The 15,786-nt window shown below is 46.0% G+C and overlaps 1 protein-coding gene across 2 annotated transcripts in view; it reads right to left on the reverse strand.

Annotated features, from left to right (window-relative positions):
• SNX31 (sorting nexin 31) overlaps positions 1-15,786 on the reverse strand; it is a 76,771-nt gene that overhangs the window by 35,140 nt on the left and 25,845 nt on the right. For both annotated transcript variants that reach the window (XM_063726466.1, XM_002819332.6), the window contains 4 exons: positions 9,778-9,888; positions 5,121-5,211; positions 4,126-4,213; positions 624-693 (listed from right to left, as the gene is read on the reverse strand). In XM_063726466.1, the coding sequence (XP_063582536.1) occupies positions 624-693; positions 4,126-4,213; positions 5,121-5,211; positions 9,778-9,888 (360 nt within the window). The remainder of the gene's footprint in view (positions 1-623; positions 694-4,125; positions 4,214-5,120; positions 5,212-9,777; positions 9,889-15,786) is intronic.

Genomic DNA, 15,786 nt, shown 5'->3' on the forward strand with positions numbered 1-15,786 from the left:
TTACAGAAGCATGGGTTCTCTGAGCCCGGAGCCCAACGCAACTGCGCAGGCCACACTCCCGCCCGGCTGGAGCCAACGGCAGGCAGGTTGCTTGTTGGCTTAGGGGCAAGAAGGCTATGCTAGAGTGAGATTTAAGGATCATGTGTGACTTTAAGTTATCAGGGATATCCTTTCTAGGCTCATGATGACAGTGTGTCAGCTGCAAATTCAGAGAGGGATTGTTAAAATGGAGATAGAATTCCTTTTCTCTCTCTAAACTCCTCTACTTTTTACATTTTATTGTTATCGTGGTAAAATATATACAACATAACTTGTCATTTTAACTGTTCACAAAATTCAGAGTCATTATATACATTCACAATGTTGGATAATCATCACCACTATTTAGAGCTAAAACTTTTTTATCATCCCCCAACGAAAACTTGTACCCATCAAACAATAACAACTTCTCCTTCTCCACTCCCTGCGGCCCCTGGTAACCTCTGTTCTACTTTCTGTCTCTGTGAATTTGCCTATTTTAGGTACGGAGGTAGAATTATTAACTGCCACAAAATTTTTTTAGTGACTCCAAGCCAACATGGCCTATGATCTATGGTGCTGTCAGAGCTCTTGGTGACCCTCACCTGCATGTAGAGCAAATCTACGGCCACGCTGCAGTCCATCAGCATGGAGTCGAGGGATGGATCCATATACCTGCAAAATTCAGGAGCGTGAAATTCATTCCTGTGACATGGCCCATGGGCGCACCTGGCAAGTGCTTTGGAAAGTGGTGGCCCTCTACCCTATGAACCAGGGCCCCCTTTTCTAACGAAGCCACACCTCCACTTGCCCAGCTTTCACTCTGTGCCTCCACCTCTTTTGTTTCCTAATTTCTTTACACTGTAAGCTCTTGCCTGGAGGGCTCTGAGAGTAAAGAGGCACAAACATAAAGCTTTAGGGGAATGGTCTGCATCCCTGTTCACACTCAGCCTCACTCTTGGCCACCAAGCTGTGGATTCCCTTTCTCCACCACACAATACCTGGCATAGTCAACTGCCCCATACAGACCCACCCCCATATTCACCACCCTGCAGCAGGGCCACCCTCATCTCTTGCCTGAGCTGCTCTGGGAGCCTCCTTCCCAGGCTTTCTGTCTCAGCCACGTGCCCTTAATCTCATGCTCCATATTCTAACCAGAGTGGTCTTTCCTGTGAAACTTTTCAGACTCTCATGGTTCCTGGAGTTAGATATTTATTCTACTCACTTTCAAGGCCCTTCCGGGGACCACCCCCACTTTCATTTCCAATTCCATCTCTCACCAACCCCACCACCAACGCTGTATTCCAACCATGTTTTCTCTCCTCTCCCCCTGCCTGGAAGACCAAGGCCCTCACCAGTCTCCTCCCCTGACTGATTGGCCTTTCTTTGCAAGCCTTATGCAGTGCCCCCTCCTCTGGTCCCTACTCCCCAAGGCTGCATTAACCACCCATCCACTGTGCTTCCTTGGCACCCTGAGTTTATTCCAATTGCCACTCTGATTAAGTTTTCTTGACACCATCTGTGAAGAACCCCAAGGCCAGGGGCCTATCCAGAGTTGCCCCTCTGCATCTTGACAGAGTGATTTGCAAATAGCAGGGGCTCCGTGTCTGCCTGTCAGATCCAGAATCACGAGGAACTGAAATTAATGACTGTAGAAGCACAGTAGCATGTTAAGAAGGGACTGAAACTGTCAGGAAAGGGTACCTATGGCTGATCTCTACCAACCAGAAGGCAGAGGTAAGCAGAGTTGCTATGCTCAGAAGAATAGGGTGAATAGACCAATGGGGTTGGCTTACACCGGGAAAGGGATAAATACGGTGCTTGAAGGTCAACTTCATTCTGGGATGGGGAGAAGTAACTGAAGCATCCCTACTTACATTCCAGGTAACTATGCACCCACACATTCCAGAGGCCCCTGTGTGCAGAGAACAGACCCATCCCAGACTGGGCCTCCCACAGGCCAGCACAGGCACCCTCTGGCCTGGAGGAAGCCGTATCATCATCATGGGGGAGATGCACCCAGGCATCTCTCCTTAAGGACAGAGAAGTCCTTAAGATGCCACTTAGGCCTCACTGAGGCTTCACCTGCTGGGAATCACTCAGCTTTTAGAGCTAGCCTTCCAGCTCCCACCCGGCAAGACTTCCCTCTGGAAAGAGGGCAAGGCACCTGCAGGAGGCTATGCCAGAATCTCCCCTCCAGAGACCTGATCCTCAGCTCTAACAACAGAAATGGAACCTCCTTTCTTCCCAGTTCCCATCAACAGATGCAATCTGCCTGAATCTGAGATGCTGGCTTATAATTTGGGGTAGATGTTTTTTCTTGCACATATCATCTAGAGTTTACCTATTTCAAAAAGACATAGGCAATGCCTAATTTCTAATTCGACCTTCAAGGTAAGCAACAGAATCGTCATCTTTCCTTTGATCTCAGGTTTTCAGGAGAGCACATGAGTGAAAATCTAAGCCCCAAGGATTTTTTTTTTTTTTTTGCTTCCTATAATCACCATCATCATCAATATAACAGTCACAAACATGACCAAAACTTACTGAGCATATGGGACTATTTTACATAACCCTTATAATAATCCTATGATGTAGACACTATTTTTATTATTCCCATTTTATAGATAAAGAAACTGAGGCTTAGAGAGCTTGAACAAACTTGGCTAGGTTTATGCAGCTAAGACCTGAGCAAGCCGCGACTTAGATTCACATACTGTAATTCCAGGAACAACTGTGCTCAGCCACTCACTACAGTAAGCAGCTTCCAGAACAGCTTTACTCTAAACTATTGGATGGAACCAAGTCCTTCTCCCCTTCTCAGGGTTTCGCACCTCAAGATCTGGACCATTCCTCAGGATACTTCTAAACAGCAGTATATGAACTGCCTTGCTGGGAATATCCTTCCACAATTCGAAGCCACAAACTGGAGCTCTAGAGCAAGGTATCACAAGGTCAAGGGAATTCTTAGACTTCAAAATACCTTTCTTTAAAACCTTTGTACTCAGATAACAGAATAAATGGGCTGGGAGAGAGCGAGCCTAAGGAGCAATCCCTTGCAGCCACGGTAATAAACGCTGGGAGCTGCAGGTTATAGGACTGGGGGTGCATAAAGTCCTGCTGCTTGGCACTATTTTCTATAATATTTTGTTCTCCACAGGCCCCTGTGTTACTGGAGGAAATGACAGTATTTTCTGCAGAGGGACACTTGTGTCCTGTCTAGGAATATGGATGGCCCTGGTACACATCTTTTAGGCACGTGTAAGCACAGTACTTAGAGTTCAAATTCACTGCAAACTGGCTGAATCCACCCTTTACCTTCAGGGAATACCACACTTCTACGGATGAATCAGATCGGGTTGTAATCATCAACAAAGTCCCTCCATTAATACGGTCAGTGATGCATTGCAAAGCAAACCCAAGGCCAGCCATTTCCCACCATTATCTGCTTTAATCCATGTCCCCTGGCCCCACCCCTAGTTTTCAAGTCTTACTTTCTTGTTCGCCTATCAGTAGAGATGCAGAAAGATGGCTACCCTCCTCATTTTCATACTCCACCCCACCCTGAGTATTTACCTGAGACACTGAAAGTCATCCTCAACATCCTATTCTTTAAGACAAATATTCAGAAACTAGTTTATTTCACCCTCTCTCATTTTCATTGCTTTTCTTTTCTTTTTGAGACAGGGTCTTGCACTGTTGCCCAGGTTGGAGTGCAGTGGTGTAATCTTGGCTCACTGCAGCCTCAATCTTCTGGGCTCAAGTGATTCTCCTGCCTCAGCCTCCTGAATAGCTGGGACCACAGATGCACGGCACCACATCTGGCTAATTTTTTTGATTTTTAGTGGAGATGAGGTCTTGCTATGTTGCCCAGGCTGGTCTTGAACTCCTGGGCTCCAGCAATCCTCTTGCCTTGGTCTCCCAAAGTACTGGGATTATAGGCATAAGCCACAGCACCTGGCCTTCATTGCTTTTCTTACAGCCTTCTCTAAGTTCTTGGTCTCCAGCTGTCAGGCTATGAGCAGGATGTGATGGGACTCTGATAAGTCCTGATGGGCAATGGTGAAATGTCCTCAAACGCCTCTGTCACTTTCAGAAACTACTTACCACTTTCGGAGTCCAACCTTACAGTTTTCCACCTCAGAACTTCCAAGACTAACATAAGGGAGTTCAAAGTCGGCCAATTTTTTCACAACTAGAGAAAGGGGAAAGCCAGTCTTACTGGTTGAAACAGCACAGACAGCTTATATATAGCAGCTTTCAAATGGGAAATAAAACCTTATTATTGGAAATAATAAAACCACGGTAAGAATATCCTCTGTATTTACATGTAATTTTAACTTTCTGAAGTTCATTCAAAAAATAAACATCATTTGATCCTCAAAAATATCAGCCCCTTGGGTGGGGGGTGTTTTACACTGTGATATAGATGAAAAAATAGATCCGGAGACATCCAGAGCCTTCGCAGCTCACCGCAGGGCCTAGCAGCCAACCCTCTACACAAGCCCCTTAACTTCCAACTCAAAACCACCTCCCCTGGCTTCTTGAGGACATTTATAAACTACTTTAATATAACTGATACCATTTCACAAAAAAAACCTTGTAATATCTAGAAACATACTGTAGAGAAAACAAAAGATAGGAGAATCAGACTGTCTTCTTACACTATCTCATTACACTTGAAAAAAAGAATCTAATAACTCATTGATATCATCCACAAATATTCCTTAACAAGGAGAAATGATGCTGTGGTGGGGCATCCTGATCCCTGGAGTCTAGCACTCCATTCACAGGAAACGGTGCAGGCGAATGGTCAGTGGTCAGGCCCGGGCCTGCGGTAAAGGGGAGGGGGTCAGGATTAGGGCTGGGGGTACACAAGTGCAGTTACTGGACCACCCAAGGTATGAGCGGTTTGCCCCCACTCTCCCCTAACAAGGACGAAACCTCCCATTCCCCAAACCCTTAACCCAGTGACTGAGAACAGTGGTAGGGATCACAGCCCGGTGGGTGGCCAGCCCCTCAGCTGTGACTCCTGCATCGAGCCCCTGCTCACACCTGTCTACTCCATCTCCTAGCTGATTCACTTGTTCCTTCCTTCTTACCAGAGAGCTTGCCCTCCTTGCCAAACCGAATGAGAAAGAGGCCGAAGTAGCCCAAGAGCTCCCGACACAGTCCAATTTTGTATGACACCACCTTTAACCAGAAACAAGCAGAAGGGGAAAAAGTTAGGTGTGCCCACCATGCATCCTAACTGTGACATGCAGACATGGAAATGGCCGGTAGACATCAATAAAAAGTGCTGTCATGGGTTAGTGAACACTCAAAGAAAGCTTTTTGGAATCCAAAAATGGTATCTATTTTAGAAAATTTTAAAACACAAAAAATTAGAATAAAGAAAATAAAAATCAGTCCCACCACAATGGACAGAGGCTGGCCCCAGTTGAGGTTGGTCATCCCATCTCAGATGTGGACACACTCCCGGATCGTCTTGGTCTTCATTTTCCCCTGGATGGCAGCAGCCATGCTCCATGAACATCTGTCCTTCTGTGATGTCTGTCCCTGGAGCCTGCACACTAGTTTACCTTCCTGTGGGCTGCATTACCAGCTATTTGGAAAAGGATCACTCCCTGCTGCTTGGCTGGCATACAAACGTGCATGTGCTACTGCCCACCTTTGACACGCCAGGCCTGCTTCACCTTGATGTTTCCTGCGATGGTCAACTGTAATTTACTAGGATGTTTGCAAAATGAAAACCTCAGATCCCAGGCACAGGTTGCCTTCCTTCACATTCCTCTTTGACTTTTATATCAAACAGCTTTCATTTCAACACCAGTGGCTTCATTTGTACCATCAGCCTATCAGGGTGTCACCTCACAGCATTGGACATCTACTCACGCTCCCTTAGCAGAAACTTCTACATGACCACAGGCTACCTCCCTGCCATCTGCCCAGCCCAGCCCCTATTTAACGCTGGGCTCTAGAGTAATTTCTTTATACTCTTGGTCTTAACTCACTAAATCATCTCTGTACCACGCAGGGAGTGGCCTCCAAGCACTGCCCTCGAGAGCTGCTTTACCCACGGCTCCCAGTTCTCCAGGTGGCAGTTGTACAAATACCAGGCTCACAGGGGGCCTTCTCTTGTCAGAGATACATAAATTACCCCCAGGAAGCAGTCTGATTAGGTGGCTGGTATGAGTGGGTGTTCTCAGCATAGCTTTGAAAATAAAGAGCAGCTCAGGAATAGTTTCACCATTTCAAAACAATTCCCTTTCCCCTTCTTTCTGTCTCTCTCTTTCCCCCATGTTTTGGGTTGCAAAACGCCCAAAAGCCAAACACAGTGGGTGAGTGTGTGGTAGGTAACAGCATAGTAAAGACATCTTTCCCAGAGTAAACCTGACCCAGGTCCACTCGAGTTAGATTTCCTTCTTTTCTGCCTAATTTAGGGAAAACAACAAGCTTACATGCCAAGGCAGACAGAGGAAAGGCATGGGGACAAAAGGAGAATGAAGAAGGCTTTCGCATTCATAAAGACATAAATATAAACACCTTCTTTTGAGAGGAGTGAGCATCAGCAAAAAAATACATAATAATATTTTTCCTCTTAGCAAATGTTAATGATGATTCAAAACACGAACGCCATCACTAGCACCACAGTAGTCCTAGATTTTAGCTTGCTGCTGGTCCTTAAACAGGCCATTGAGGCCCGGCACAGTGGCTTATGCCTGTAATCCCAGCACTTTGGAAGGCCGAGGCGGGTGGATCACCTAAGATCAGGAGTTCAAAACCAGCCTGGCCAACATAGTGAAAACCCATCCCTACTAAAAAAAAAAAAATACAAAACTTAGCTGGGCGTGGTGGCACGTGCTTGTAATCCCAGCTACTCGGGAGCCGAGGAAGGAGAATCGCTTGAACCTGGGAGGTGGAGGTTGCAGTGAGCCAAGATCGTGCCATGGCATTCCAGCCTAGGCAACAAGAGTGAAACTCCATTTCAAAACAAACAAAAAAAAGAGACCATTGAAAAGTAAAAGGCAGGCTGTGGGTAAGGCAAACCTGGGGAAGCAAAGTGAGAATGGCAGCAAGTGTGCTGGAGAAGATGCAGAAGGTGATTTTTAATTATAAAACTTAAATTATGGTTTTATGCAAACTAGACAATTTCCCAGCTCCTGGAAGGAAATTCACACCTGCGGCTGGCCAAGTGACCACTTCACCTGTTATGGAAACTACCACTTCTAGGGTAGAACCTCCAGTTAAACTTACCTGATCTGATGATGTCAATGTCTTGGGTCTGAATTTCTCACAGGCCAACATGATTGGAAGAGAGGAAGCACATTTTTCTGACTGCAAATGTACTTCATCAAATGTATGCTATTAGTTTCAAGGGAAATGGACAAAACAGATGGTACCACAGAACCCTAGAGATACTGCCCTACTCAGTATGTACTCAGCACTCCCTCCAATATCAAGATCAATACCAATACCAATAATGATCAATAAACATAACTGCCATTGTCTCGGCAACATGAACTATTTCCATAATTATTTACTTAGACATTGTCTGTAAAGTAGCTTACCCAAATTCACACAGCCCTTACACAGCAGCACTGTACAGCTGTGGGTTGCTTAATGACAGGAATACATTCTGAGAAATGCATCGTTAGGCGATTTTGTTGTTGTATGAACACTGCGAAGTGAACTTACACAAATCTAAATGGTTTTGCCTACTATACACCTAGGCTAGATGGTATGGCCCGCTGTTCCCAGGCTACAAGCCTATTAGCCCAGGTTTATACTAGTATAGTAGGCATGTTACTGTACTAAATACTCTAGGCAACTGTAACATGCTGGTAAGTATTGGTGTATCTAAACATATCTATTGTTATTATTATTATTATTTTTTTTTTTTGGAGATGGAGTCTTGCTCTGTCACCCACGCTGGAGTGCAGTGGCGCGATCTCGGCTCACTGCAAGCTCTGCCTCCCGGGTTCATGCCATTCTCCTGCCTCAGCCTCCTGAGTAGCTGGGACTACAGGCACCCGCCACCACGCCCGGCTAATTTTTTTTGTATTTTGCAGTAGAGATGGGGTTTCACTGTGTTAGCCAGAATGGTCTCGATCTCCTGACCTCATGATCCACCCAGCTCGGCCTCCCAAAGTGCTGGGATTACAGGCGTGAGCCACGGCACCCGGCCAAAACGTATCTAGACATAGAGAAAGTACAGTAAAATATTGTATCATAAACTTATGGGACCACCATTGTATATGCAGTCCAATGTTGACCAAAACGTCATTATTATGTGGCACATGACGGTAATTTGAATCCAGGACTCATCCTAAACCCAGAAGATAGGAGACCCCAAACTACCACCACCACCACTGCCTTCAGCTGCAGGCATGTCTAGTTTGGTCAGCAAGCCCAGTGTGTAAAAAAAGAAGTCAATGAAGATGTCTTTGGGCAAGGCAGGTGCTCTCTCCTGTTCTGAACAATTCCATCCATTTCCAAATTATCTCTGATCCTGCAGCTGTACCCCAGAGCTACCTGCCTGGCCCCAGACACATACAGTCTGTGGCTCCCACTCTATCACTGCCTTCCTACTCCTCCTTCATCTATGAGACTGTCTCCCACTTCTAGATCCTGAGCAATTGAGGTTTCTGTGTTTGGGGTACAAACTTCCTCAAGCATCAAGGGCCTTTGATACTTTTTAGAAAGACTATGCTGGAAATCAATACAGAAGATTAGCAAGACTGGAAGCAGGGAGACTAGTTTAGGGGCAGCTGTAGAGATCTAGCTGGGAAACAATGAGGGCTGGAGCTAAGGTCAAGATGTAGGATCGAGAGGAGGAAACGGAGAGACGATGAATATAAGAGAGGCTGGAGATACAGGAATAGGTTAAGTCAAGGCAGGCCTGAAGAGCTAGCAGCCAAAATGGGAGTGCTTCCATTTCTCAGCTCAGAAAGGGTCAGACACCATAACCCAAGCGCAAGAACTTTCTGTCCTTTGAAAGTTCCTAGAAACTTTCTGACTCTTCTTCATGTTTATAACTTTGTATTTTCTCTTGTATGTTTCTCTGGAGGATTAAAGCTAAAACCTTCCAGAGGAAAAGGGCCTGGGAGCTTGCCCCCGGGGAGCAGAATGTGGATGTGAGAAGACAGCGTCCCCTCTGCAGCCCTGCTCAGCAGATGGAAGAGGGGTCTGGGAGGCAGAGCTGCTGAAGAAGGACAAAGCCTTCTGGGTCTTGTCCTATTAGTCCTCAGACAGTGGACTACAACTCATGTCTGGGCCCTCTGCACCCAGAATTAGCCCTGATGGAGCACTGGTTTCAAGAATTTTCCCTGTGGGAGAACAGGAACCTTCAAGAAGTCCCCTGTCACCCACATACCTAGGTATGACCTGTTTCAGACTCTGCCAATCCCCACTTTCCTTCCTGCTCCCAACAATGGGGCATCCAATAATGATGCATTTCACATATTCCCAGGCCACATCCCTGGCTAAGTTCCAAGGAAGTCACAGCAGCCTTCCAAGAGATCTCTGGAAAATTGGTGCCCCCAGGGAGGGTGAAATCAAAGAGGCCCTGGAAGATTGGCTGTATCTCAGGTTCCTTCGTTGTTCTCCCAGGAAATGCCAGTACCTCTGCAGATAATCATCCACAGAGCAAAACAACAGGCCAGAAGCTCCTGGAAGGTAACCGTATCCCACTCTCTGCTTTTCAAACAGAACCATCCCTAGATTCAGTTCTGGAGCTGGAGTTTAAGCAAAGCTTACCTCTAGGACTCTTTCAGCAGTGTCTGATGTTATAATTTCGATTTTAATACTCTGTTCATTGGGCAGAAATATGTCCAGACAAGCTTTCTTGGTGGCGATGTTAAATGTATTCTATAAGCAAAAGAAAAGCAAAATAAATTTCCATACCTTTTTTTTTTTTGGAGGCAGAGTCTCACTCCATCACCCAGGCTGGAGTGCAGTGGCGTGATCTTGGCTCACTGCAACCTCTGCCTCCTGAGTTCAAGTGATTCTCCTTCCTCAGCCTCCCAAGTAGCTGGGATTACAGGCACTCACCACCAAGTCCAACTAATTTTTTGTATTTTTAGTAGAGACGGGGTTTTACTGTGTTGGCCAGGCTGGTCTCAAACTCCTGACCTCAGGTGATCCACCCTCCCTGGCCTCCCAAAGTGTTGGGATTACAGGCCTGAGCCACCGCGTCCGGCCTCCACACCATTTTTTAAAGCTGTGCCATTGCAGCAAGCGAACAATCCACAGCTTCCTTTTTTGGTACTCTTCTAGCATATGGTACCCAAAGTTCCCAAGAGACAAGTGCAGAGATTGGAAGGGTTGTTTTGTGGGGTACAGTGGAGGCAAGGCAAAGCAGTAACATGAAGCTTAAAGAATTTCCAAGTAAACAACTGAGTATCTATATTGGAGAAAACAGCTTTTGATAAAGTCTGCATCCTTGACAGTCTCATAATTAAGTTGCCCAGTTTTCAGTATTTCCAAGCATCCCTAAAGCCCATATCCCTGATTTTTTCTGACACTAATTGTGGGTGGGGGCAGGGGGAAGGTGTTTCCATGTAGCAACCAATTCTCCAGTTCTTGAACATCACAATGGCTGTCCAACAATTCAATTCAATTATGACATGCTTTACCTGGAGTTAGCATCAGGTCCCACAAGTTTAAGGGCTCAGCTTCACAAGACTACCCCCTTCACATGCCAGCAGCAAATATGGGGCCCAAGTTACTCACATTTCTGCCCAGCTGACTACAAATTCTGTTTTCCATGACCCCCTCTCAGGTTTGATAGTTTGCCAGAACAACTCACAAAGTGAAGGAAAATGGTGTACTTACTATTACTGGCTTATTATAAAGGCTACAACTCAGAAACAGCCAAACAGAGGAGTTGCACAGAGCAAGGTGTGGGTGGGGTTTCCATGCTCTGTTTGGGTGCCCCACCCTCCCAGCACCGCCACGTGCTCACCAACCTGGAAGCTCTTCAAACCCCATTGCTTAGGGGGGTTGTTTATGGAGGTGACGTTATGGAAGCTCCTCAAACCCCATTGCTTAGGGGTTTCTTATGGAGGTCTATGACGCAGGCATAACTGATTAAATTATTGGCCACTGGTGATGAAACTCAATCTCCAGCCACTCCCCCTTCCCAAGAGGCCAAGGGTTGTAGGGTAGGAGCTGAAAGTCCCAATCCTCTAATCATGCCGTGGTCTTTCAGGTGACCAGTCCGCATCCTGATACTATCTCGGAGTCCCCCAGCCAAGAATCATCTCATCAGCATAAACTCAGGCAATGCTGAAAGGTGCTTGTTATGGATAACAAAAGGCAGTCCTAACACTAAGGAAATTCCTAGGAACTCTGTGCCAGGAACTGGGGACAAAGATCAAATTGGTTTTGTATTACGCCACACTAAATATGCAGTAATTTATGATTTTGCTATAGCAAAAATCGGAGCTGCACAAACTGTGAGGCCAGTGAAGAGAAGTGAGTTGCCATCTAGTGAGTGAGTTTCCAGCTGAAGGAGCAGCTCCAGCTGGACACAACTCTGCAGTCTTAAGCATCCTGCGAGGGGAAGGATGTGTGCTAGAAGCAGGAACAAATCTGGGGACCTGTGACATTATCGGGATGGAGCTGGAGACATTGTTAGGCCATCAGAGTCCAGGGAAGCACAGGCTGAGTTTGTTACTCCAGCTGCTATAGGGAGAGGGAGGACCCCAGGAGGAGGCAGGGTCCAAGGAGGCCAGCAGCTGCCCACATGGGGCCTCGCAGGGCAGCGATCTGGGGGTGGATCGTTCCTTGGCATCTCCTAAAGGCGATGCTGTCAGTCTGCAGACCTGCTTTGTCTCTGGCTGATTGAGGTCACAGCCTTTCTCATCCCAGATTCCCTGAGAGGATTAAACTCTAATGCCCCAAGGCATCCACAGTATACAATAAATTAACTTCTCTCCTAGGCATTGAGAATGGTACTGGTCATGTAACATCCTCAGGAAAATGGAGAAAGGAGTCACATCACCTTTTGTGTTTGGAGACTGCTATATAAGCCAGAATACTAGTCACACAGTGCAGGTGGGAGTGGCAGGGAAGTAACCTCCTTTTTTTTTTTAGACTGATACATTTATGGTATACACCTGAATTTGTGGTGCAAAAATCTGATACCCATTGCACACATTCTGTATCATGTTTAAAATAATTTCAACTTTTATTTTAGATTCAAGGGGTACACTTGCAGTTTTATTACATGGGTTTATTGCGTGATGCTGAGGTTTGGGGTGCAATTGATCCCATCACCTTCCAGGTGTCAGGATGTAAAAGGGAAGATCCAAATGACCAATCAGGAGATCACTGGGGGACCACAAAGCTGGGGCTCAGGTCAGCTGACCGGGTGAGACCCTGTCCCCACCATGGGCAACAGCTCCCCTTTCCTCAGGCCCCCTGACCTTTCAGACACAACAGATGCTGCAGGCTTCACAGGGACCTGGGTAGCCCCAGCAACTCAATCACATTGCTCAGTGACCCCAAAAGGCTGATCACATTAGCAACAGGCTTATTTTTCATCATTTCATTGTCAAGGGGCAAGTTTTGACTTTACATTTTAATTCCTCCCCACCACATGCTTACAATTACTAAAGTTCTATGATTCTGAATCCAAGTTCTTTAGAAGAGATAATCTGCTCTCTTCTACATTCAAAGGATTAGTGCAAAAAAGCAATATATTTGTGTGTTATATCTACATATATAAGAACATGTGTATACAGCACATCATTTATGGATAAAATATCTATATATTTATTATATACAAATATTTTATTAGATCGTGATCCTGGTCATTGGGCTCATTGTTTCACATATAGCAGCTCACTTAATTCTCATAACAACTCTATGAGGCATATACACTTAATAATCCCATTATTTTTTCAGATGAAGTAAAGGTTCACAAAGGTTAAATAACTTTTGTGGCCGAGCACGGTGGCTCATGCCTGTAATCCCAGCACTTTGGGAGGCTGAGGTGGGCGGATCACCTGAGGTCGGCGGATCACCTGAGGTCAGGAGTTCGAGACCGGTGAAACCCTATCTCTACTAGAAGAAAAATAAAAAAGGAAAATACATTTAAAAAAAAAATTAGCCAGGCATGGTGGTGGATACCTGTAATCCCAGCTACTTGTAAGGCTGAGTCAGGAGAATTGCTTGAACCCAGGAGGTGGAGGTTGCAGTAAGCTGAGATTGCACCACTGCACCCCAGCCTGGGTGACAGAGCAAGACTCCATCTCAAAAAAACAAAAACCAAAAAAAATAACTTCTCCAAGGACACACTGCTAGTTGGTGGCAGAGGCAAAACTCAAGGCCAGCTCCACGTGACTGTAGGTTCTAAATATGGTAAACATCTCTCCCAGCTGGCCCAGAAGCCTGGCACCCCAGTGTGATAACTGCAGCACTGTTTTCACTCTCAAAAGCATCCCAGTTTGGCTAAGCAATATGGCTGCCCTAGCTCTAAGCTACCATGTGTTAAGCTTCCTCTCTCCATGTAGAAGAGAGTTAATATTTGACTTACTGGCAACAGGTAAGAAATAACGGAGTCAAAGAAAGATTCAGAAAGGTCTTTTCAACACTCATATCCAGTCACGTTCCGAGACCTCCATATTTCCCACCTTAAATGATCTCTTGAGTCCATCTCCATCTCACCACCAGCACCTTAGACCCAGCTAACATCCTCTCTGCCCTGGACTCCCCACTTCAATGGGCTCCTTACAAGTCTCCTTGCTTCCATTCTCCTCCCCTACCAGTACTCCTCACACAGCAGCCCAATATGTATTTTTTAAATGCAAACCTAAAAATGTCCATTTCTTACTTAAAACCCTCCAACATTCTAACATTATTCATAGGTCACCTGACTCTTTGCCATTGGTCAGGATGAGAGGAATTGGTGGTCCACTGCCCCTTTCTTCCTTTCCTCCTCCTGTCTGGCACGTGTTCCAGGTTTCGATGCTCAGTGCAATTCTCGCTCCCTCGGAAGGAGGAAGGAAGGGCAGGGTCCTTGCCATCAGCTAGGGCTGCTAATGTTGGAGTAAATGGAGGGAAGCTCTGTGAGAATAAAGTCAATGTAGAGAAGAGCAGGGTTTGGGGTAGGGGTGAGAAGTGGGAGGCAGCCGACCTTCCATGACCTTTTAGTTAAATAAACAAATTTCTCTTTTGTGATTTTGGCCTTGACAATGAAAATAACCTGACTAATTGGAAGTAGTTGAGTTCTACCTTCTCCGCTCTAGATGCTTATTTGTAGAATGTTCTTGGCTTTTTTTACGCTTAATTAGTTTAAAGCCAGGTTAGATGGCTGCCTAGAAGATAAGCTCCTTCAGAGAAGGATTATGTGGTGAGTTTATCTTGAAGAGTGCCCTGTACAAATAGACATTTAATAATCTTGGTTCCATATTTCTCAAAATAATCCAAGTGAGAAGAGAAAAAGAACTAGCATAGTAGCGTCCGAAATGGGGCATTTGCCAGGCACGGTGGCTCGTGCCTGGAATCCCAGCACTTTGGGAGGGTGAGGTAGGCAGGTCATTTGAGGTCAGGAGTTCGAGACCAGCCTGGCCAACGTGGTGAAACCCTATCTCTACTAAAACACAGAAATTAGCTGGGCGTGGCGGCACATGCCTGTAATCTCAGCTATTTGGGAGGCTGAGGCAGGAGAATTGCTTGAACCCAGGAGGTGGAGGTTGCAGTGAGCTGAGATTGCACCACTGCACTCCAGCCTGGGTGACAGAGCAAGACTCCCTCTCAAAAAATAAATAAGTAAATAAATAAATATGAAAATAAATTAAATGGGGAAACTTAAAAATGGAGTGTTGATATATGAACTTCTCTCTCCAGCCCATGACTGCATACTTATCCTACAGATATGTAAGAAGAGAATATTAAGGTTAAAGCCTCCAGTGTTCTGTTTTGATGTTGCAGCACTGGTTTTGGCTGAGGTAACCTCCTCTCAGCAGAGAACCTGCCCTTCAAGGGAGGCAAGAGGTTAAAGAGCCACCCAACCCACAGGCATTGGCCAGGATGGACAAATTGGTTGGCAACCGCACTCACCTTCCTTCCTCCTTCTATCACACCCTACTGGTTTGTATTACTCTGTTCTCACATTGCTATAAAGAAATACCTGAGACTCGGTAATTTTTATAAAGAAAGAGGTTTAATTGGCTCACTGTTCTGCAGGCTGTACAGGAAGCATGACGCTGGCATCTACTCAGCTTCTGAGAAGGCCTCAGGAAGTTTACAATCTGGAATGTGAAGGGCAAGCAGGCATGTCTTACCTGGCTAGAGCAGGAGCAAGGGTGACGGGGAGTGCCACACACTTTTAAACAACCAGATCTCAAGAGAACTCACTCACCATCATGAGAACAGCAACAAGGGGATGGTGCTAAACCATTCATGAGAAACCACCTGTGATCCAATCACTTCCCGCCAGGCTCCACCTCCAACATTGGGAACTACAATTCAACATGGGATTTGGGGGAGAACAGAAATCCAGACAGTTCCCCCACCCAGTGGAATTCTGACTCACATTCATCTTCAACCTCATCCCCTTTCCCCAAGACTCCAGCCACACTCTCCTCCTCCCTCATTCCCACCAGCTAACCTCACTTCATATTAGTCACAGAGAAAACAGCAAGATGGAACTTACTCTGCTTCCACTCACCGTCCAGCCTTGGACCCTGCCTGTAGCCTTGCTCTATCTTTCTTTGTCCTACACTCAATTTAAAAGGTGCCCTTCCTCCACCTGATCCC

Source organism: Pongo abelii, chromosome 7 (assembly GCF_028885655.2).
Source record: "Pongo abelii isolate AG06213 chromosome 7, NHGRI_mPonAbe1-v2.0_pri, whole genome shotgun sequence".
Classification (NCBI taxonomy): Eukaryota; Metazoa; Chordata; class Mammalia; order Primates; family Hominidae; genus Pongo; species Pongo abelii.